We start from the raw sequence: 23,768 nt of genomic DNA, 5'->3' as shown, positions 1-23,768 counted from the left end.
GCAGCAGGGCCTGGTGCAGGAAGAGCCACAACAAACACCTTCAGCACATCCACAGCTGTGACCCTGAAGTTTATCCTACTGGAAAACAGACACAGCAGGAAATAAATTTACTGTCTTGTTTGGGATCCTTTTGGCACACGCTTGGAGAAGCCTGAACACAGGATCTCCACTTTGCTTCTTTATCAATGTTAGTATAAAGGTATTTGGAGCAATCCCCAGCCAAACCTTGCACCTATGCAGGAGCTGGCATTACCTAAAGGATGCCAGGACTCGCAATCTACAGTGACAGCTCCCACTTATCTGAAGAGATGACCTTGTTTCTCCTCCCATTCCCAACCACTTGTGTTCAGAAATTACCACCACAGTCTCCTAAAAGAACACAAGACTGAATTAGATGTTAAATGTTAACTACGAAGGGAGGACAGCTCGCTTAGGGGGACGTGTTGAAGAATAGCTTCATGTTCTCAGGGTAGGCGAGCCCTTGGTTTCTCAGCTGGCAAAGAGAAGTGTCAGCAATGAGAGCTTTAGCTCACCCATCTGCCACAGCCTGGCAAAGCACAGCTGCTCAGTCACACAGCACCACCACCACCTCTCAGCTCCCTGAAACTGAATTAGATTAGAATGTTAGAAACGTAATACAGGGGGAAAAATAACGTTTACATGAAGGGCTGTATTTGGCACAAGAATATTATCCTATCAGATACCAGGATGAGTTCCAGAAGAAACATTGCTGAGCTCTATGAGAACATGAAGCCTGTGAATTTTGAGGCACAGGTAAAGAAAACTGCGTGGTAACAACTGGCACAAAGTAATTAGGAAAAAATGCAGACACTGAAGAAAATAACCTACTTGGCTCACCTCGTAGCTCACTAAGCCAGGAGTTCATATGGGAAGAAACAGGGTGGGTGTGGGGTTTGGGTTTTTTTTTTGCCATGAATAATTACAAAACCAGGAGTTTTAAAGGAAGTCAGCAGTTCCAGCTGGCACATAAACCTTACCCAAGGAGCAGCCATTTTGCTGCACTGAACTTCAAACAGGACACAAAAAAAGCAGTAATGCTGCTCACCCCGATCTTATTTGACACTATGTTGTTTTCTAGATACAAAGGACTGTGAACCTTGTAATAAAAACTGATAGAAGTGACTGATTCCATCTTGAGACGCTTCCTCCAGTTACATCCCCCATCCATTTTGTATAGGCAGTTTGCATTCGTTACTGGAGAAAGTGAATACAAACTCTGCCCCCACCATACACACATATAACCCCTTGTTAATATCCTCCTTCTTGCTATAATCAGGTTATTTAGGACAGCTGGAAACTGAGCTACTAAATCTCTGCTCATTGTCCACAGTCCCATACTCAGTTTGAAGGAAAGAACTGCCCAGAGGCTCAGAAATGCCAAACAGGATTAAAGTTTGGCCTTCACATCTCACGTCGGTGCCATTTGCCATTGACAAACGTTTCTTCCACCTGTGGAAGTTTGTGTCACTGGGCTGAACAACATGAGCAGAGTTTTCCTTTAAGGAAGCGTGGAGTGGACTTGATTGATTAGGAAGCAAGGCATTAACATCAGTGCCAGGCAGTTGGAGAACACTGCCTAGACTGGAAGGAATGTATTAAAGGAGCAGATCACAAATCCAAAAGCAGACAAGAGTCCAAAAAAACACCCTCGTTTTGGCAGGAACAGGACAAGGATGGCATAAAAATATCTTCCCTACCAATAGGCTTTAATCCTGCTAGGGCAAAATGTACTTTTATTGCAACTATTTAATAAGTAGATTATGCTATGAGACCCAGGGGAGGGAGGGAGGAGGGGAGGGAGGAAAGCAGGAAGTGTGGCTATATTCAGCTGTAACTAAGTGTAAAACTTCTGCTTTCAGCAAGACTCAGACTGGATCCTTTTTCCATTACAATTAAAAAAACAACAAAACAGATGCAGGCCAAACTGGCTTGACTTTCCTCCTGTTGCCATAGAACACAGGCTCTACTCAGATGTCTGCATGCCAGAGCCCCTGGGGAAGGAATGAGTAGATGGTTTCTGTTCAGGTCGACTAAAGCACTCCTATACAACTACAGCAAGCTGTGCCCTATAAGGCCTTCAGCTCAATGCATGGTATGTGGTTGTAACTCTAAAAGGGTTTCCATGAGTATTTATACCCACAAGACAGCATCCATTTGAATCTAAACAAGCTTCAGGCTTAAGAAAAGTAATAATGCCACCCACTCCCTCCCCAAACATACAGTTTGCAAGGCTCCTGTTTTGTTTTATCAGAAAAAAGGGCATGGAAGAGATGAAACGGGTCAATTATCAGCTGCTGAACTGCAAACAAATCCTCAGAACTGGAGTTTTTCAGATGTGAATAGCAGCTGTTATACATAGAACAGCAAAAATAAAGATACCACGCCAACCTACAGATCAACCCAGTCTGATGTGATTTCACCACTATTATTTTCTGAACTAAATACATTTGTTGCTGTTGGGTTTATTTCTGATGTGTACTAAGGCCCAGTGGAGAGCTGGTCTCCTCAGTGCAGGACAGAAGCCAAGGCTCTGAACATACCTGGAGCTATGCTTGTTGTCAGCCCAGGTTCCGCAGCCTGTTATGTCTATATATTTATGTCTATAAACTCTGCACCTTCTGTCACTTGTATACACATATCAGCAATTAACTTGCTTGCATGTCATTGTCTATACCTTGTTTAATCCAGTCAATAACCAAATGTAAGGTTCCCACCAGTCACAGTAAGCACAATTTAGGCTCCAACCCCTGCTCTAAAGAAGGGCCAAAGTAGATCAGGTTGCTCAGGGACCTGTCCAAAAATATAACCAGCAAGCAGCAGCCAGGCTTCACTTATCTTATAGTAAGAGTGCCCTTGTCAGAGTGACCCACTTCAGTACAGGCCTTTAAGACACATCAAGCTGTGAGCAGAGATTCTCCAAGCTTTATATGTGTGGATCAGAAGGTTCTTTTATGCTGCTCTATTAGAGAACGGACACTGAAGGGAAGCAAGTTGGAACCCAAACCAGATCAAACTCAGCTGTACTCACCTTCAGAAGATGTGAACACAAAGTGAAGTAGTCCTGGATCCTCGTGTCTGTGTGGCAACACTCCATAGAGCTGCAGCATACAAGCATGGTGCTGCCTTTGTGTGACTGCAGCCCCCACAGCTGGTCTGAGATAGCACCTAAAAGCAAGGAAGAATGGTTGAAATACAGCACTTCAGATATTTCTGCAGCAGAGTCTCATCACTCAGTGTTTGTCCCACTTGCCTTAAAACATGCTGAAACAGGTACAGTAACCCTGGAGGAATGCAGCATAGCAAACAGCACGCAAAGTAATTAAAGTGAATGCTTTAAGATCTGGAAAGCAAGTGAGAAACCTGAAGCATTTTCATTCTGCTTCAGAACAACTCCTACATAAGCAGCCTACCTTGTACCACCACTAACCTAAGCAATAGCTGCATTAAGATCCCTCAGACAGATCACCCAGCACCACAGCAAGCACAAACCAAGGCAAGAAACTGGACATTTAAATCTTATTTAAGCCTATTGATGTCCATACCTGTTTATGGAGATTGTGGATGGGTTTTTGGTGGAGATTCCCTTCTCATTGCCTGTATTTGCTAACAGATCCCTCTCTGTACATAGGAGGATGCTTTGGTTTCAAAGAGGTTTAGTGAGGATCAAGGCCTAAAAAGACTCCAACAGATTCACCTAGGTTTCCTGTTATCTACCTCTGCTGCCCTTCATGGCAATTGAGAATGTGAATATATTCAAGAAGCCAGGATTTAAGAAACGAAACACACATTTTTGTGTCATTTAACATGAAACTTCAAATCATCAAACACCTTCTAAACTTCCTTTAGAAGCAACACCAGGAAATTCCTCATTTCCTGCCTGGAACATTCTGCTAGTTAAGCCACTAAACTTACCTCAAGAACCTTATTAAGGCAACTTAACCCCCAGGAGACATAAGTATGAGCAGAGGATATCATTCCTCCTCCTCAATTGATTCCTAATTTGTCTGCCTTGCTCTGGTTGTAGTTTCAAGCACTGACATCTAGTGGTGAAGCCAACACAAGGATTTATCTGCTCCGGTTTCACTGCTATTTTCCCCATCACCTTCAGCTCCAATAGATGTCTATAGTGGAACTTTGCATTTCCAACCATTGCCACAAATATCCTCTACATACAGACCCATTCAAACACCACACAGATTATCATGTCCACCAGAAGCAGCCTAAGTTTGGGCTGTATCTACTCTATTTCCATTAAAGCCCTTCATCAGTTTGCAACATGATATACATTCACTGTGGCGAGGTCTCACTTGCAACTAGGACGTATTCAGATCAATGCTTCCCTTTTCCATCTATTAAGAAGCGTGTCGTTTTCCTCTGCTCCCATTCCTGCTGCCATTTAGTTACACACACATCATATTCTGAACTAAGCATTTCAGGTCATTCTAACAGCATAGAAACGCATTAGATGTTGGGGTCAAGTGCAATTTGAGACACGTTTGGGCTTCTTTCAGTCCATTCCTCATATAAAGTTGGAAGAATTGATGCATTATGCTGCAATTTGGGTCACTGAAAGAACACCAGAAGAACAAGTTGTTCTGGGGATGAGAGTGCAAAATGCTTACACTGAATGTAAACTGAATGTACTATTTGCAACCAATGCAAAGGTTCCCACCTCACACAGCACACACACAGCTTCCAATTCCTCTCTTTTTAAGCTAAAAACAGACATTCCATTTGACTCCTCCATGTTTCCCTTCCAGCATCCTATAGATCCTAAGAGCAACAAGTAGCAATGAAAGCAACTTGCATGACTAAAGGTGACACAAAGCACCGGGATTATAGGATTAAACCGCGATTATTCGATAATCCCTAAAGATAAATTAAATACAAACAGATCACACGTTTAACCAAACGCCCTCATTCTCAGCAGGGCTGAGGGAAAATCGCATCCCTGTTGCAAGCTGAGCTGGGAGAGAAACACAAGGGCAAATGTTCATACACACACATAGAAATGATGAGGAGATAAAGGTTAACCAACAGCAAAGGCCCATCTGTATAAGGGAGGGAAGGAGGGAGTAGGCCCAGAGCGCCTCAGGCCTACAGGGCCCACACCTCAGAGGCCTACAGGGCTCAGGCCTGCAGGGCCCACCTCAGGCCTGCAGGGCCCACACCGCAGAGGCCTACGGGGCCCACCTGAGGCCTACACAGCCAACCTCAGAGGCCTGCGGGGCCCACACCGCAGAGGCCTATAGGGCCCACCTCGGGCCTACGGGGCCCGCACCTCAGAGGCCTACGGGGCCCACCTCGGGCCTACAGGGCCCACCCCGCAGAGGCCTACATACAGGGCCCACACCACAGAGGCCTACAGGGCCCAACCTCAGAGGCCTACAGGGCTCAGGCCTACACGGCCCACCTCAGGCCTACACGGCCCGCCCAGCCCCGCCCGCCACAGCGAGGAGCCGCGGCCTAGTGCAAGACCGCACGCAGGGCAGACGGCAGCACCCCTTGACGAGGAGGGCCGTCCGGCCGCCGCTCCCCGCCTCCGCCGTAAAATGAACGGGGACTCACCGCCTTTCTCCTCCACCCAATCAATCACTCCATCACCCCGACGGCGCGTTTCTGCCCGGCCCCAACATGGCGCCACGCGGAGTGTCTGTGAACACCCGTTAGACTTCACTCCCTCACTCAACATGGCCGCCGCCGCAAGCCCCGATTCCCGCCGAGTTGGGGGGGGGGGGAGCCCAAAACCAAGATGGCCGCCCCAACTTCACTCTTAGACAGCCAAAAACAAAGATGGCGGCTCCCGCTGGCGTGAGGCTCGCGCGGCGTCACGTGACAAGGGGGGTGTGGGCCGCGTCCCGGCGGAAGCGTGAGGGACCGAGCGGGGAGTCGGGCTGGCGGCGGAACAGACGGGCCGTAGGGCGGGCGATACGGCCGGCACCACGGAGCCCGCCGGCACCAACACGGCGGCCAACGCCGCTTCACGAACCGGGGGAGCCGGGGAACAAGCAGCATCGCTGCCCCCGCCCCCTCCGAGGATGCCGCGCAGGAAGGTGAGTGAGGCCGGGGAGGGAGCGGCAGGGTCAGGACGTGGCTTTCTATCTTTCCCCTCCTTTCTATTTAACTGTTATGGGGAGAAAATAGGGGGGAAATAGCGGCCTGCAGCACCCCCACATCTGCGCCCGCCCCCCTCGCTCGCTTATTGGCTGTTGCAGAGACCCGCGCAGCGCTGATTGGCCGCCCCGCTCGTCACTCATCGCCCCCAACGGTTCCCCTTTTCCTCCCCCTCCGCCTGCAGCGCGTCCCTCCTCTCGGTTTCTCCCATTGGGCAAACGGTTAAAGAGTCGGCCGCCTATTGGCTGGGTTGTCACACTGGGCTGGCCGCTGATTGGCTACCACGGTTGTCCATCACCTCTCAACGGTCACCTCCCCGCGCGTGCCTCGTTCCTCCCCTCCCCCACCCCACTCCTCTCCGGTGGGGGTTGAGCAAACCTCTCCCTGATTGGCTACCACCAGCTGTCACTCACACCCTACCGGCATGCTCCTTCTCTCATTGGCGAGCTCACCTTTCCGGTCCCACCCACTCGCTTTATGATTGGCCGAGACTATAGAGCGCAAAACAAAGCGGCCTAAGGGCGGTGTGCGCGCTCAGTGGCCGCCACTCGCTCCTCACAGGCCCGGAGCCTGAAGGCCGCTGTCGTTATACAGGCCTCGTTTGCGGCCTAAGCTGAACACAGGCCTCTGGGCCTAAACCGAACACAGGCCTCTGGGCCTAAGCTGAACACAGGCCTCGGGTCTAAGCTGAACACAGCTTCGTTGCCTACCGTGCTCCCTCCTGTTGTTTTCCAGGCCCAGGTTTGCTCTGTGTGGTGTACAACTGACTCATCCCCTGCTAGGCCCCGTCTATTCCCCCCCATTACCCCTCTGGGCCTTCAGGGTGATGATTATTAATGACACAAAAGGGTTTATATCTGCCATGAAACGCTTGGCATTTATATATTGAACACATCACAGTGTCAACTCAATGTTATCTATCATATGCTTTCTATATGGGTTTATAACATGGCACATCACAGCATACACTCAATGTTATCATATGCTTTCTGTATGGGTTTTTAATGTGGCACATCACAGCATACACTCAATATCTATCATATGCTTTCTGTATGGGTTTATAAGGTGGCACATCACAGCATACACTCAATGTTATCATATGCTTTCTGTATGGGTTTATAACGTGGTATATCACAGCATACACTCAATGTTATCCATCATATGCTTTCTGTATGGGTTTTTAATGTGGTATATAAGCACATCCCTGCTGATATCCTTGTCTATGGTGTCGTAGAGGAACGCGGGCAGCAGCTCAGATGGAACAGAAGACTCGGATTTCTCCACGGATCCGGAGCACACGGACAGCTCTGAAAGCGACGCCACGTCACGACGGTCCGCCCGTGTCACCCGCTCCTCAGCCAGGCTCAGCCAGAGCTCCCAAGGTAAAGCACCTCATAACACATCAAGCAGGAGGATTTAACCTTGGTAGTTATATTGGTAAGCAAAAGAGGGAGGTAATCATATATGTCAAGATGTGCTTTCAAGGCTTGTTTTGCTTGCCTTTACGCCCAGTTTAAAAGAAGAAGCCTATGTCCACCTCCTGATTTTTAGCTTTACAATATCAATTCCTTGATCTCTTGGTTATTAAGCTGCCTCAAGGGGAGAAAATGGCAGTAGATAAGTTTGTTCCTTCTGTGTTGTTTTGTGATGGGTTTTCTTGTAGGTAAAAAACCTACTTGCATGCCTCAAAAACAAGAAGAAAAGTGGGTTGGGTTGGTATGTGGGATGCCTGTAATGCTGCTAGGGTATGAAAGCATTGTTTTCATGCAGAATAAACTGTTTTATAACCTTATGAGCAGTGTGTCTATATAAAACCATACGTGGTGTCCCAAATGTGTCTCTATACCAGGAGCAGCTTTGATATTCTCAAGAGTTTTCTAAATGCTGATAGCTGTAATCTAAGTTAATCGCTACTACTTTCTAAATGGGAACTGTTTGTAATTCCTAATCCATTAAGTTATTATCTCAGAGAAAGTGGATGTAATACCAGATCCATGTGTGTTTGTAAAAGTGAATTAGAAGAATATAAACGTATCTCCGTGATGATGTGCAATGGTTGCACAGAATCCTGTGCTGATACCCTATCAGATGTCGGTGTTACAGACATCAGAGCTCATGTGTTGCAGCTCACGGGCATTCATTGCTTCTTGTGGGTGTAATTATGGTGTTTCTATGACATTAGATTCCAGCCCAGTTCGCAATCCGCCCTCATTTGGAGCAGAAGAACCAGTCTATTCCACGAGGAGAGTGACCCGCAGCCAGCAGCAGCCTGCTCCTGTGACTCCAAAGAAATACCCACTCCGACAGACCCGCTCGTCTGGATCAGAAACAGAACAAGTGGTTGACTTCTCTGACAGAGGTACGTAGACACAGTGAGGTGTCGAGAGCTTGTAAAATGCCATTGGAAAGGATATGTGGCTCCATTCTCTGGGCACAGTGTGATATCCTCAGGTTAGAGGGTTTGAGACAGCTATCCAGAGTTGCTTTACATATATATATATATATTTGAAAGCTTTCTTTCTGGCAAATTTGTAACATCTTGATCCTTGTTCAGACACTAAAAATGCAGCGGATCACGATGAGTCTCCACCTCGTACCCCCACCGGGAATGCCCCTTCCTCAGAGTCTGATATTGATATCTCCAGTCCAAATGTATCCCATGATGAGAGCATTGCCAAGGACATGTCCATGAAGGATTCTGGAAGTGACCTGTCTCACCGCCCTAAGCGCCGCCGCTTCCATGAAAGCTACAATTTCAACATGAAATGTCCCACTCCTGGTTGTAACTCTTTAGGTAATTTCAGTTCCAGGATTGATTTGTTGACTTTTTTTGCCTTCCTGTGGTGATATTAAGCCCCCCCCTCCGTTGATTTATACAACGTAACGATAGGGAGCTGCTTAGAATCAGAAACAGTACTGAGAATTGGGTATAGAGAAGAGTTACGGAGCATATCCACAGCTCTATCTTTATTGTCTAGAGGTGTTTGGGGGACGATGGGATAAAGAGCAAGTTAGGAGAGTAAGCACAGGTGTGGGAGGAGAATGCAGAGCCTTGTAGGTGAGGGTATTGATCTCAGCCAAAAGCAGGTTCTCAGCAACAGATGAATGCAGTCATCTAATGTACCTGACTGCCTGCATGGAGCGCAGCTTTTGAGTTAATGTGAAAGGGATTTTCCTTCTTTGTTCTTATAGCTTGTGCCACGAAGCATGAAATGTTTTCCTCCTACCACACTGTTAACAAATTGAGTTATTCTCTTGAGAAGCTCGTATGCAGTATCTGACCATCTGGGCTGCATTTAATGATCATATGCTGAAAGCTTTCTCTTTTTCCTGATCCTTTACAGGACACCTAACTGGAAAACACGAGCGACACTTCTCCATATCAGGATGCCCACTGTATCACAACCTGTCAGCAGATGAGTGCAAGGTAATGAAGTCTTCTGTTTTATCTCCCTTATGCTTTTATAGGGCGGAGTGCCAAGACTTGTTGTTTGTGCATAGGAAATAGTGTGATCCAGCTGATATCCTTAGCTATAAGACAGCAGCATTTGTCAAATAATTTATGTTACACCTAAACAGACAAAGGGACAAGATGGAAGCTGTGACAGTAGTTTGCTGCAGTGTTGATGGTGGAGTTTTGACTTCCAGGTGCGAGCACAAAGCCGGGATAAACAGATTGAGGAGAGAATGCTGGCCCATCGGCAGGATGACAACAACAGGCACGCCACCAGGCACCAGGTGGGCAGTCTTCATGTAGTGGAGTGGCTGCTCTGTTAAGAGTAGGAAAAAACTCAGCTTAGGTTTCTAGTGACAGTGACTTTAACTCGATCTCCCTTCTTTACCACTTAGTTAAGCTATCGTGTTAAGTCCTGTGGCTCTCTTTTGCAATCTCAAATTTGTTTCAGCAAGGAAAATTCATTTTCTCCTTCGGTAAGAGCCTGGAGCAGCTGGTGAGAGCCAAGAGGAGGCTTTGAGCAGTAGTATTACAGAAGAGGCTGGAGTTGTTCTCACAATGGTCTTTTCCGTGTGCTTTCAGCTTTTCAGCTGAATTTCTGCAGACCCATATGCCACCATTCTACTCTGCATAGTTCCATCAGGGGAATTATGTTTCTCAATTCAAATGAGTCCTGATTGAGAGTCAGGGTGAGCTGATGAGTCAGCAGTGAGCTTTTCCACGTGATTAAGCAGTGCATAAGGATTGCACCCTGTCTTGTGGGACTGAGGTGTGTTGACAAAGGCAAGCTACATAAAGGAGAAAAAATTGTGTTATACCTTAAGTGATTTTTTATGCATGCAGGATTCGGTTTGGAGGCAACAAATGTGATAAAAAATAGAAGGCAGCACAGAGCTCCTTCAGGGTGAAAAGATGTAGGTGAATATTTGAAGTGCATGAAGCCTAATGAAGCTTTCTGACTCTGTTTCTTTTTCAGGCACCAACAGAGAGACAGCTTCGATACAAAGAGAAAGTAGCTGAGCTCAGGAAGAAGAGGAATTCAGGACTAAGCAAGGAACAAAAAGAAAAATACATGGTAAAAGCAGCAATTCTTTCATTCCTTTGTATCTGGAATGAAACATTCTTGGTTAAAAGAGGTGCAAAATTCAACAGCCTGGTTGGAGTGTGTCAATAAAATCTCCTTTTTATGTTTTCTTGCTCTAGGAACACAGGCAAACTTATGGCAATACTAGGGAACCTCTCCTTGAGAACCTGACTAGTGAGTATGACCTCGAGCTTTTCCGAAGAGCACAAGCACGGGCATCTGAGGACCTGGTGAGTCTTCTAGCTCACAGTTGTTCAGAAATGTGAATGGTTTTTGGGTTTTGTTGCACCTGAGCAGGTAGAATCTACTGTAAGATTAGCACCCACAGCCCAGCCGAGTCAGCACAGTTAGAGTAGGTGTGATGCTGAAATCACTCAGTGGGTTTACTGAAAGTATAAATGGACCTGAACATCTGCAGAGACAAATGCCGCAGTGCCTTGGATGAGGAATAATTAGTAACAGCCTCACTTAATAGGTGTATCTTTTCAGTAAGGGAATGGACAGCTTCACCCATGGAAACAGCAGCAAAGGAATGATTAGAAATGAAAGACAGAAGTCTTGGCAGTAATTGGTGACTGAATGAGGTTAAAATCCTTATATTGTGGCTGAGGCTTCTGTAGGTGCTCTTCAAAGCTACTTCCCATCTCCAGAAATGAAGCAAAAGATTCTTTGATGCTCACCAGTGACAGTGGTATCTGGGATGTCTCAAGGCTGAGAGTTGGGCTGTATCTCTTCCTGCAGATGAGGGCAGAAGTGTTTAAAGATGTTTTCTAAGTCATTCTTCCACCACTAGCTAGTGCTTGCGAGCTGGGCTCAGGCTTAGTTTACTTGAGGGGTTTGTGGGATATGTCATTAGGTCACAGACTTAAAGTGAAGGATCTCCTTGAGGGAAAGAAATACAGCCCCTTCCTCTCAGCATCCCTTTAAGGCATATGTTAATAGCTGTTAATGGATTTCATTCATAGGAAAAGCTGCGGCTCCAGGGCCAGATCACAGAAGGCAGCAATATGATTAAAACTATCGCTTTTGGCCGCTATGAACTGGACACCTGGTATCATTCTCCATACCCAGAGGAGTATGCTCGTCTGGGACGTCTCTACATGTGTGAGTTCTGTCTCAAGTACATGAAGAGCCAGACAATACTGCGCAGACACATGGTAAGGGCTGGGAAAGGTCTTTGATTCCTGAGCTTCAAATCAGGCATGAGCATGCAGATGGTTTTTAAGCATTATTACTGCTGTCAGTTCAGTTGTTCACTTTGAGAGGTGAGAAGATTCTGGGTCATTGTAAAAGAAAGTTTTCCTAGGCTTGATTTCTGGTCTGTTCAGTGGGTTACAGAGGATCAGAAATGAGATCTTAACTTAAATTAAACAAGCTTGCGTGTCTCCTGGTGTATCCAGCAGCTGTTGTAACCTCTTCTACCTTTAAAAACAGTAGTGTCACCCTAATTTTGTTTACTTCTCATAGGCAAAATGTGTTTGGAAACATCCACCAGGTGATGAAATCTACCGCAAAGGCTCCATTTCAGTGTTTGAAGTCGATGGGAAAAAGAACAAGGTAATTAATTGTATTAATAGGCCTAGCATTGCTTTTCCTGTAGAGAAACAGGATGCAAATGGCTCTTTCTCTCTCTAATGGTGGAAAGGCTACTGCAGGCTGGTCTGTGCATTCTTGCAATTCTGACGTTTGTTTTGTCTGCATTCTCACTGTGGTTATTCCTCACTGCTGTTGTGCACATGCAGTTTCACCTGTTCTCTTGCACTCTGTTGGATCAATAGCTTTTGGGGGCTTATGGCAGGATCCCTTTCTTAAAATGAATGGGGAGCTTCTGTGTGTGGCTTCAGTACATTGCTACTGCATCTCTCATTCAGCTGTGAACATTCACATTTGTGTTAGAGTGGAAAGTAGGCTGTTATTACTGAGGGTGACCTTGACCCTCAAATGAAGGGTAGAGCATCTGCAACCACAGGTTCAGTGCTAGGTAGCAGCAGTCTCTAGGTGTGTCCAGTCCTGAAGGCTTCAGAGGGAAGAACTGATTCAAAGCTAAGTTTTGCACTGCCAGAAGTTGGGGGGAGAATTTCTGTTTCCCACAGGTGACCTTGAAGCATGGGATTAATACAAACAAGCAGAGGTCCAACCTTCTGTTTCCTTTCACTGAGAATGTGATGTTTTGAGTATTCAGAGATAGGTATCACCAACAGAAATTCCCACTCTTGCAAATTTCACCTTATCAAGTATCTTCATAAATGGGATTGTTTCTGTCTGAAAGGCTCCACATCATTTCTCAGATGCAGACCTTCCTTTGTGTTTCCCACATATGTCTGGTTTTGTTCACACTCTCCTTTTGTTTCTAGATCTACTGTCAAAACCTATGTCTGCTGGCAAAGCTTTTCTTGGACCATAAAACACTGTATTATGATGTTGAACCCTTCCTCTTCTATGTCATGACAGAAGCTGACAACACTGGCTGCCACCTGATAGGATATTTCTCTAAGGTTGGTTGCTTTCTTCTTGCATATAAACCTGTTAGATGGCAGAAGTGGGAGTGACTGCTGCTTGGGTTCAGTTCCATGTGCTGCCACCCTGAGCTTTACATTGTGCACCAAGCACCCACTGGCTGATAAAGTCAGATGCTAAGCCAGCCTGCTTTCACCTTGTATTGAATCAGTTGTAAAGGCTTGTTCTGTCTGATAGGGTTATGATACAGCCTATTGTTTGTGCAGATCTAAACTTGTTAATTTGTTCTCTGTATTCTTGATTTTTTAGGAGAAGAATTCTTTTCTCAATTACAATGTCTCTTGTATCCTGACAATGCCCCAGTACATGAGGCAAGGCTATGGCAAGATGCTCATTGACTTCAGTAAGTATAAAGAGAATCATTTTGGAAACATTCAGTTTGGTATAACAATTTCACCCCAGTATCTAACATATCTGTTAGATATGTGTATCATATCAGTGTTAGATCTGCATAGAAGCATTTGTTAGAGCTGATTTCTTCTCGTGCTGAAGAGTGTAGCAGTCAGGAGGGCGTAGTTTGGGAAGGAGAAATAAATTTCCTTTCCTTACAGGCTATTTGCTTTCTAAAGTAGAAGAAAAAGTTGGCTCTCCAGAGCGTCCTCTGTCTGATTTGGGTCTCATCAGCTACCGGAGCTACTGGAAGGAAGTTCTCCTTCGTTACCTGCATAATTTCCAAGGAAAAGAGATCTCTATAAAAGGTACAATTTCAACATGAATAAACCGGTTCAGGAACATGCCTATGCAACCTCAAATATGAGACAGGTCACGCTCATCGCATTGATGCACGTGTTTGTGTAGCAGCACAGTTGGTGGAATCTTCCTGTGTTTGGATATTGCTCCTCTTTAGTCCTTCCAGCAGCAAAAATAATCCAACTTGAAGAGTTCTGTAAGCACCTTTGAAAATATTAAAAGCTTTCAAATGTTTTGCAAGTGAATTGACCACAGGCAACCTGTATAACAGTGCTACAGATAACCAGAGCAGTCAGAGGCTAAGTCAGATGCATAAGACTTTAGTTGAAAACTGACTGTTACAGACTGTTGCAGTGGGATTTGTTTCTATTCTAACCTAAACTGCTATTGGTTTGCAGAAATCAGCCAGGAGACTGCAGTAAACCCTGTCGACATTGTTAGTACGTTGCAGGCGCTGCAGATGCTGAAGTACTGGAAGGGAAAACACCTGGTCCTAAAAAGACAGGTAAGGTCTCTCATAGCTCTCTTTGCTCCTTTATTTCTTCATTTAGCTGTTAGATTCACTTGAACTAATGAAGTCAGTGTTATCTTTGGTGTTCGGGCTGATTTCAGTGGGGAGCGCCATCATTTTGAAATGCAGTGGCTACTCAAATAAAACATCAGCGCTGAGCTTGATTTTTCAGTAGTGTAGAAATAGGCTGCATAGACTGATATTATTTAATGTATAGGATAACATTGTTCATTGTAAGCAGCTTTTAGGGGGTTGATGGATTGACATTCATCTCTTGCCCCTCATCGTGCCTAACCTTTATTGGGCAAATGGAGGCACAGTAGTGAAATGAATCCTGAATGTGTCCTGTTTAGATCCTCATTAGGTATAAGACAAATGATTTATAAACCCCCAAAGATATGTCAGTTTCTCTCACTGATGTGCTCTTTCCGAAACTTTGTAGCTGCAGGAAGCCTTATCAGTGTGGTTGGAAGTGCTTCTAGAAAGTGCTGTGGAATAGAAGTTATTTTTGAGCTGCTCAGCAGTTATGGAGTGGGTTAATCAGATTTCTGGACTTCGATGTTTGGTGTTGTACTTTGGATAATACCCCCATCACAGCCTGTTTGTTTTAACCCACCCTTTTGTGCTCTTCTCCTCAGGATCTGATCGATGAATGGATAGCCAAAGAGGCAAAAAGATCCAACAGCAATAAGATAATGGATCCCAGCTGTTTGAAATGGACCCCTCCGAAGGGAACTTAACTGTCTGTCACTTCTGAAGCCAGTGAACCCCAGCAGTAGGAAGTACCCTAGGGATCTCTGTTGTACCTGTTGCTGTTGTGATTGGCTGGTACAGTACCCTCCCAAAAGATCAGCTCCCCTTGGTACTGTTCTGGCCCGGATCTTTTGTGCACACCAGAAGCTAGTTCTGAGGAACTTTATGTTTCGGCCTCAATGAGGTTGCAAGGATTGGATCTGTATAGGACCCAAACGAAGCTCCTAGTAGCGCTGGCCCAAGGAGTTCTGATATCTGGTACTGTACCTGTCCAGTCACTGGTCTTACCCTCATGTTCTTATTCCGATGAGGTTGTGTTGTGTCCTGTTACCTGGTTGTTCCTTCCTTCAGGTTCCTTGCTTTGTAAGTAACGGAGGTAACTTCTGTGGCTTTTGAACAAGGTCTAACAACACTTGTTTGCAGAAAGGCTGTTTTCCTAAGCAAGCTGCCATTTACACTGACTCCAGCATTTTTTAACCAGTCCTGTCTGATGGGCTGTTCCATTCCACGTGTGAAATAATACTACTAAGGCAACATGCCACCTCTTTGAGCAGCGTTTTCCATACCATACAGCAGGTCTTTGCATAGCTAAGATTGTGCAGTCAGAAGCTTATACCTATCTTGTGACTTGAGTGCTGTGATTGTTAGTGTTATCCCAGGGGAGTGTGAGCTGACTGCCTGAGAAATCCACAGTCTGATAAACTTCATAGAGCTGCTCTTGCTGTGTGCTCCTGGATCTACAGTGGTGCCACTTCTATTGGGGACACCTCTGTCATTGCATATTGCTGCTTACCTGGTTCTTCTCATGGAGCTGCTGGGTTCCTTCACACAAAACCAACCCATTTCACTGGGGATGTTTTGGATCGTAGGCCTCTTTCTATTGAGGAAGGATTTTTTTTCTTCCCTCAAGACCGAAGGAATGAAATCTTCACCGCAGATAAATATTTGCTGACCTTATCCAAACAGCCACAGAAACTCTGAAATCCAAATACCACCAGTTGTTGGATTGCCTACAATTTGTGTTCCGTGCATCAGTGGCAGCTTCACGTAGCTGTGTGGATGGTTTGTTTCTCTGACAGTGCAGCCTTGTTTGTCTTTGTAAAACAAGAAAGCTTTTACTTCCTCTGTCCCATCAGCAGCACCAGATGAAACTATCATACAATGGCTTTCAAGTATAACCACTGTCTTTGTGCCTCAAGTTTGCTATATGGCTCCGGCGTCATTAAAAGGAGGGCACAGACTTGGGGTAGGTGATGGCAGCATCATTTAGTGCTGATTTCATTGAAACCTTCCAATGCTTTTCTTGTTGTTGAATGGTGACTGAAGTGAAGCACTTGCAGCATCCCATACCAGTAGGTAGGAGCCATTTCCCGTTAACCACTGACCCATCCTTGTGTGGTAAAGTTCTCTGTTGCCCTTCTGGTGGTTGTCTGCCTTTCTCTGCCTCTTTATAAAAGAAGAAACTAAAAAAGAAAAGAAAAAAAAAGACCATCAGTCAATGATGTTGTACTTTGTGGGCATTACTGAATTGTGCTGTCTCGTGCCCTTTGCTCCTGTATTGTAACTAACTACAGCTACTCACAAAAATACCCAACAAAGTAGATCTCTGGAGTAGGGAAGAAGGCCATTCTTGTACAGAAGCTAAACCCCATTCCCAAGATGTGGTAGAATGTGCTGTTCTTGTATCTACTTCTCAATAAAGCATGTTCTCTGCTCAGGTCTGTGCCTTCCCTGCATTTTCTTGTCTACTCTCCATCTTCAGTTAAGCAGAGCTGCCGCTTTATGCTTCAAGGAGCTGATTTGGGACCCGTCTTTGCGCCTGGTGTGTTAAAGGCACAAAGCAGCCTCAAGGTTGGATGTTACAGAGATTGAAGCCCCGTGGATTCACTCATGAGCTGGTCCTGCATGGGAGGCTGCCAGGAGGAGGATGTGGAAGCAGAAGTGTGTCATGGAGCATCAACTTTAATTCTAAGAAGGAAGGAGTTACCCTAAAAGTGATCATCTCAGGTTTTGAACCTTTCTTTCTCTGCTTCCATCACCAGATCTCCTCTCTCCTCGTACAAGTGAAGTCTTTGAACAATAGCAGCTGGAGTTCATTGCAGAGCTTGAATCTTTGGGTTTCTGATAGGAGGTCCTTACAAGGAGTCCACTCAGTGGGGAAAGAAGAGGTAATGTTAATTAGGCTCTGAGCTGCAGGGAGGCAATGATGCTGTTCAGAGCAAGGCCAACATATCAGTGGTCGTGGCTTGGGACTTGAGATGCTCAGCTTGTGAAGAGTGAAGTGAGATGCAACACCTTGATGTCTGTGTTCTCTATAAGATCACAGATAAAACCACAGACACTTCCCTGAGCGGTGATGTTTGCTAACTCACATCGAGGCTCTTCCTGTTTCTTCCTTTCCTTACTAACAAAGGCCATTTAATATCAGTTAAAATAATTCCATTTAAGGCGATACATACATATGGGAGTGTTGCTTTTACTTGAGCACAGCTTGGCATAATACCAGCTACCAGATTTACTTTTCTAAGTTCAGGAAGATACGGCGTGGCTTAGTTTGTAGATAACTGTACAGAGAGATGGGTTGATAAGAGCTTTAGTTCCCACACTGCTCTGCTCACAGCTTCAGTTTCCCTTCCTCTGCCTGCTGTTTATATTTGTTCTCTGTACATCCCATTACACGATGGGGTCTTCTCTTGGCTGTGACTTTGGGATCCTTAGGTAATGCAAACACTAATTAAGCAGTGAGTCACACAGAGAGCCATAAACATCGCTAGGTAACTGAGGATGAGACATTCAGCTGCTCACAGTTTCACCCACAGTTTATTCACAGCGACTTCAAGCTTGCAGACACCAACACATACAATGTTGGTGGTTTGAAGCCCACTTAAAAATGGTGATGCTAAAAGAAAGCAATGGCTGCTTTCAGAACATAACCTGGATGATGCATTCTTGCTCTGTCTCATCTCTGTTGTAGAGCACTTGCATTCAGCCTTGACCCAACACTGGCACAGACTGTGGATGTAATATTAGCACACTGATAACCCTGCAGTGTCCTTTGCTAGGCTGATTCTACAGATACAAATGCAATGCAAGGCTGAATCAGAAGCTGAGAGCTGAACTACTTCTATATCCCAGAAACAAAAACAGTGTGGAACGGAAAGTCACGTCAATTAGGTAAGGCTGTGAATGGCACTGAGTGTGAATGGTTGGAGCATTATGGGCCTTCATTGAAGGTTCTGAGCCCAGAGTCAGAATGAACTGCACTAAGACGGGCCTGCAATGGTCAGTCCTGATGCTTCACACTAAATTCATTTTCTCCTGTGAGCCACTAATGTGTTGTGTCTGCTTTAGGTGCAATCTAATGCACCTTTCAGTATCTGTGAGACATATATATTTAAAATAATAGTAACAAATGGTAGTTTATCAGAGCCAGCATTGAGCAATGTTTCATGGTGCATGTTTCTGTGCTGTCAGTAAATGACAGATAGCCCTGTGAGAGCTTTATGGGCGCAGCAGCAGCCTCTCTGTGTACTTACATAACAGCATCGTTTCCTGTTCAGTTTGTTTCCCAGAGAACTTTGCACTATATCTGACCCTTTGCTTCAATGCCAGCAGTCCTGGAGCCATCTCAGCTGCAGTCCCTGCTCGTGTTGGAGTTCCTGGCTTTCCAATGCAAGCCATGTATCTATATCTATCCCAGGTGATCAGTTATGGTTTGATATGGTTCTGAAGCCACTGCCTGCCCATCCCATCGTGTGTTAACCCAGCACCTCCATCAGGCTTAGGAAGGGAAATGGTTACAGCACACAGAGCCTCTCCCTGGCCTCATCCCCAAATCCAAGCTCTGGAAGCACAAAGAAAACAAGAACTTTGGAGGTGGTGACCCCAACAAGGAACAAACTCTGCACAGAAGGTCTATGTGCACCCCCAGGATCCAGCCCATCGTTCCTGCTGCTCCTCCCCAGCTGAACGCTGCCAGTTCTGCTGGCTTTTCCCTCCTGATGTCATTGTTTGGAGGCAGGATGGCAGGATGTGGTCACGTTGCAGCCGCACAGGATCTGCAGGGAAGGGATAGGTGGTTGATCTCTCTCTAAAGCATGCGAAAGGAAAAGAGACAGCGGGGAAGCAGGAAGGAAAGGAAGCTAAATATGTCATGATTACTTCATTTGTTTCCATTGTGACGGCGGTGTAACTGAGCTTAGTTTAAACCCATGTAAAGCAGCAACTCTGCCCTTCTGTTGGTCCAAAGCTGTGGAAAGATCCAGAACAACACCTACTTCTCACACCAGCTCACGGACGAGGGGAAAAGCAGCTCTATTTTTGAGAGCATCCCCTGTAATTAGGTCTGTTCTTTCCCCCTCTCCCCTGGGCTCCTGCCCACACGTCCCAAGCAAAGAACCAACCCCAGCTTTGCAACAGAGTACAGCAAAAAAACCACAACAACCCAGGAGGAAATAAAGCAAAGACAACGTGGCCAGGAAGCGAGCAGATCTCAAAGGCTTCTATGGACTTTAAACAGGGAAATATCTTGGGTTAGAAGAGAGCTGTCAGCTTGGGAAGAGCCAAACCACAGCTCCCTTCTTTGGTGTCACAGCTCCTGCCCAACAGCAGCACGACTCTGCTTCATTTGTGCCTTCTTTCCTAATATACACCCTGCCAGTGCTTGGTGCAAACCAGCTGCTTTGCTGTGACATCTGCGGCCACGTTCAGGTCTGGTTGCATTCTGTCTCCTTCTGGATCTGCAAGGCATGTTCTGTAACTCATAGAAATGAATCAGGGAAAGGTTGAGCGACCTGATGGGATTATATATAAGGCAGCAAACAACTGAGCTGCACAGCTTCGACAGCAAGTTTGCATCAGTTCAGTGGGGGCGGTTAGAAAGCAGCTGTTGGAACAGAGGGAGGTGGTGATGACTTTTCTTTGTGTTCAGTCCCCCCTGGTGCTCAGGTGGGTGATGACACACCAGGCTGCTCCACTGCCTTTAGGTGGAGATTAATGAGGAGCCTGAGCTGGGCTCACAGCTGAGATAAATCTTTACCATCATAACAGGAGTAGGAGGAGATCTGTGTGAGGGCAGGGGATCTGTCAGTTCCTGCTCTTACCCGTTGGTTGGACTGAATGACGAGGTGCATTGCAGCCTGAAGCTTCAACAATAGGACGTTTCCTATATGGCAGCCCTTGGTTTTTGCACCTGGGACAAAATTGGTGGCTTTCAGTTCTGCTGGATAGTATTTCTCTGAAGCAACATAAACTGCAAGTGCTGCTCAGGAGAGATTATAACACCATTCTTATTCCCATGAAGGGAAATAAAAGGCTCTTAAGGAGCTCCTCTGCTTCTCCTGGGATGCATCGCCAGGACTGCAGCTCGTGGACAACCAGAAGCAGCTTTGGATGCTATTCACATCAGGTTAGAGATCAGTCACTGTGCTGGGAGGTCTTTGCTTTGCAATGGGCTGTAATGGCTCATGTTGAGGCTAACGTTGCTCACCACTGACTTTGGCTGGTCAGCAGGTCTGGTGGTGACTCAGAAAGAAAGGGAACCTCCCACAGATCTCAAGAGAACATGGAGAAACGATGCCCTCTGATGTGAGAGTCTTCTGTAGGTGCATCAGTGCAGCGCAAGCCTGTCTCTAAAGGGATGCGTTTGAGGTCTAAATGAAGGCAATCCCAGCCTGGGATCAACTGCACAGCCACAATAAGGTGCTGCAGCACAGTGCAAGGCACAGCAGGGCTGAAGAAGACATAGAGGTACTGTTTGCTCTTCCCAGTGTTCTCCCAATGCATTTAATCTGGCTGTGCATCCTTTCACCTCCGCCCTGAGAGCAGCTTCTTGGGCAGCAGCAGTGCAAACAGGAAGCTGTCCTCATGCTTCTCCCACCTCTGGAGATGCAGACTGACCCCATGGAGCAGCCAAAGAGAAACAGGATGTCAGTGAACCATTCTGGCAGCCTTAATGTGCTCCTGACGAGCCAACAGGCTGCATCAAGATCCATGTTTGCTTTCTGTCCCACTGGGGAGTTTTCCACGCAGACCAATTACGTTCCTTCCAGCCTGCAATTCAAAGCACTCGGTGCGTTACTTAATGCTGGCACTGCAAACTGGCTGTCAGAAGTCTATAAGCAATCTCGCTTTGATGGGCCAGCCCTTGTATGAGAAAAACACAAAATTCAGATAGGGAACAACAACAAACTGCTGTGACTAAGCTTGAACTTTGCCAAGATGCCTCTTCTGCCCGGTTTGATGTCTCAGCCTGCAGAGGATCAATGCACAAATGCAGTCAATGCATTCATACTGGCCTGTTGGTTATGTTCTCAGCCATCCCTTTGCAGGCTGGGGGGTTCATTCAGTCTTCCTTCAGATGGGGATTGAGATCTCATCACCCAGCACCCACTTTTCAAGGACACACAGTGACCCCACTGCATTGACCTGGAGCACACCTGGTCACACTCCTGCTGGAGAGCAAGATGTAGTGAAACTGGCTTTGCTTTGGGAACATTTGTTAACCTTTGACAAGCTCTTGTTTGGTCAGAAAATACCAAGGTTAATTCAATTACATACAGGTAAAGAAATCAGTGACTCCGGGAAAGTCAGTAGGTGGAACTACAGAGAGGTTTTGCAGCGTAATATCACCCACTGAATCTCATTGTGCCAGATAAACCCCTCCAAGGTTCCCATTACAAAGCAGAGCTTTGCTCTGTGGGGCTGTTGGTGATGGATTTCCTCTGTGAGTTGGACTGAGCTCAGATTTAAGCATCCCAAAGCGTTTCCCACCCTCCAAAGGAGGGATGTATGTCTTAAAGCATCACATTTCAAACCCAGGAGTTCCACTCTGCTCACGCTCTGCCTTGTTTTATACTATCCCAGGCAGCTGATTAAAAGGGCTTTACACATTAATGGCTTTCGTTCTCAGCTCGCTCTGATCATCCATCATACTCGCTTTCAGAAGAGGCACCGCACGCATGACCGAGTCCAAACAACCGCAAAACTGCCTGGAAATCCCTATTAAAACGTCAGCAAAGCTCTTTGCTCGCAGAGGGCAGCAGAGGGTGCTGCATCCCCAGGGCATGCAGGGCTGATGTGCAAAGCTCAGAACCACTCCGTGCACCAAGGCAGCTCCTGGGAGCCATCCCACTCCTCTTTTACCCTATGTGTACCCTATACCACCTATGTGTGTTTTCTGGGCCAAAATTGCAGTTCCCACGCAGTGATGCTTGGCTTGCACGGTGTTCTGCACATCCAGGTCAGTGTTTGTATCAGTCCCTGCTTTGGGAGAGGCCTGTGAGTCTAAACTCACTGTTAGAGCATCTCCCTGCTGCTCAGGAGATGGGTTTTCCCCCCAGCTTGGGCACGAGCAGGTAGCTTGGAGGTGATGGATTGCTTCATTGTGGTGTGCTGTAGTTAGAGGACACATTCTGCCCCTCTCATCCCTTGCTATACAGCAGCATCCACATTTAGGGGGTGCACGGTATCCCCATAACTCAGGACAGGACAGTTCTTCCCCTGGGGGCTTTCTGTGCTGTTCCAGGTGGGGATGCCAGGCTGGCCCCTCAGCTGCCCTCAATAGGATTCTTCTCCCCCCCACCCCAGGTAACAGCTGCTCCAATCAGCACAACCCAAACCCACAGCTTTCCCTGTTCTCAGCTGAACGATGCCATTTCTAAGCAGCAATCCTTGGACCCATCCCCATCCCCATCCCCATCATCCCCATCCCCATCATCCCCATCCCCATCCCCATCCCTATCCCATCCCATCCCCATCCCATCCCCATTCCATCCCATCCCATCCCATCCCATCCCATCCCATCCCATCCCATCCCATCCCATCCCATCCCATCCCATCCCATCCCATCCCCACTGCTTTCCCTTCTCCCCATCTCAACACATAGAGATTAACCGAGGCAGGATTTGACCCATAGATGGCACTGGCCTTCCACCACCGCTGTCCTGAAGCACAGCATCTGCCGGACATGAGTAACCCAGCACCACCCACAGCCCTGCAGCTCTTGTGTCACCCCATGGAGCAGGAGGTGGGCGGCCAAAGCTGCCCCCATGGCTGCAGGTCCTGGTCGTGCATTGCAGCCTTGTGCTGTGCACCTCGTTAATAACCTGCTGCCTGCAATGTGGGCAAGCAGCAACAGGAGGCTCCCTGCCTCCGACACAGGGATGTGTGGGTCAGTCAGTTCACGTTAAGTTCCTCTGGTTTTGCTATTGACAATAAAATAACTCAACCTGCCCCCAAAGCTCTGCAACAGCACATATAAAGTGCTCAGACTTCTCTCCTTCTCTCAGTCTTTATGTATTACTACTCGAGAAGCCGCCCTTCTCCTTTTTATGTCCCTTCTGTGAGCATCTTCATGAGGATACAGACCTCATTTTAGCCCTGGGTGAGCCAGCAGCAAAGCATGCAGTGGGATGTAAAGGTGATCTGCATTAGTGCTGGGGTTTAGGGCTCCTTCTTGTCCTCTCCCCAGAGCAGCAGACAGCAGTTCCATGCCCCATCTCTGCACTGTTGTGCTGTGTGAGGCTGGGATCTGGTTCTGGCTATGGAAAATTTCAGCCTTCTGGCTGGAAGAAAACCACTAAGAGAACTGAGGAGAGAGAACAGCAAAGTGGTGAGGAGCTGGA

General features: G+C 46.6%; 2 protein-coding genes across 5 annotated transcripts; one reads left to right on the top strand and one right to left on the bottom strand.

Annotated features, from left to right (window-relative positions):
• Positions 1-2: 2 nt before the first annotated feature.
• LOC146752238 (uncharacterized) lies at positions 3-5,756 on the bottom strand. 3 transcript variants are annotated; one of them, XM_085532241.1, is made up of 4 exons: positions 5,590-5,756; positions 3,050-3,186; positions 534-606; positions 3-78 (listed from the first exon to the last, which is right to left on the bottom strand). In XM_085532241.1, exons 1-4 carry the CDS (start codon positions 5,711-5,713, stop codon positions 71-73), a joined length of 342 nt encoding a protein of 113 aa, XP_085388367.1. In that variant the 5' UTR covers positions 5,714-5,756; the 3' UTR covers positions 3-70. The 3 variants fall into 3 exon arrangements, with proteins under 3 accessions (XP_085388367.1, XP_085388368.1, XP_085388369.1); XM_085532242.1 differs by having other exon boundaries at positions 56-75; XM_085532243.1 differs by lacking the exons at positions 3-78; positions 534-606 and adding an exon at positions 651-2,012.
• A 120-nt stretch (positions 5,757-5,876) lies between these two features.
• On the top strand, positions 5,877-16,861 carry KAT7 (lysine acetyltransferase 7). Of its 2 annotated transcripts, XM_015885690.3 has the most exons (15): positions 5,877-6,074; positions 7,370-7,517; positions 8,318-8,494; positions 8,690-8,929; positions 9,480-9,562; positions 9,784-9,873; positions 10,566-10,664; positions 10,793-10,903; positions 11,639-11,830; positions 12,141-12,230; positions 13,028-13,168; positions 13,440-13,533; positions 13,742-13,888; positions 14,279-14,385; positions 15,030-16,861. In XM_015885690.3, the coding sequence occupies exons 1-15, from the start codon at positions 6,060-6,062 to the stop codon at positions 15,129-15,131; spliced, it is 1,836 nt and encodes a 611-aa protein (XP_015741176.1). In that variant the 5' UTR covers positions 5,877-6,059; the 3' UTR covers positions 15,132-16,861. The 2 variants fall into 2 exon arrangements, with proteins under 2 accessions (XP_015741176.1, XP_085388358.1); XM_085532232.1 differs by lacking the exon at positions 8,690-8,929.
• Positions 16,862-23,768: the final 6,907 nt, after the last annotated feature.

This window comes from Coturnix japonica, unplaced genomic scaffold, assembly GCF_054131305.1.
Source record: "Coturnix japonica strain WE unplaced genomic scaffold, WE-NBRP24 Scf049, whole genome shotgun sequence".
NCBI classification, from domain to species: Eukaryota; Metazoa; Chordata; class Aves; order Galliformes; family Phasianidae; genus Coturnix; species Coturnix japonica.
Note: the sequence above shows the minus strand (reverse complement) of the source record. Positions and strands in the feature narration are given on the sequence as shown.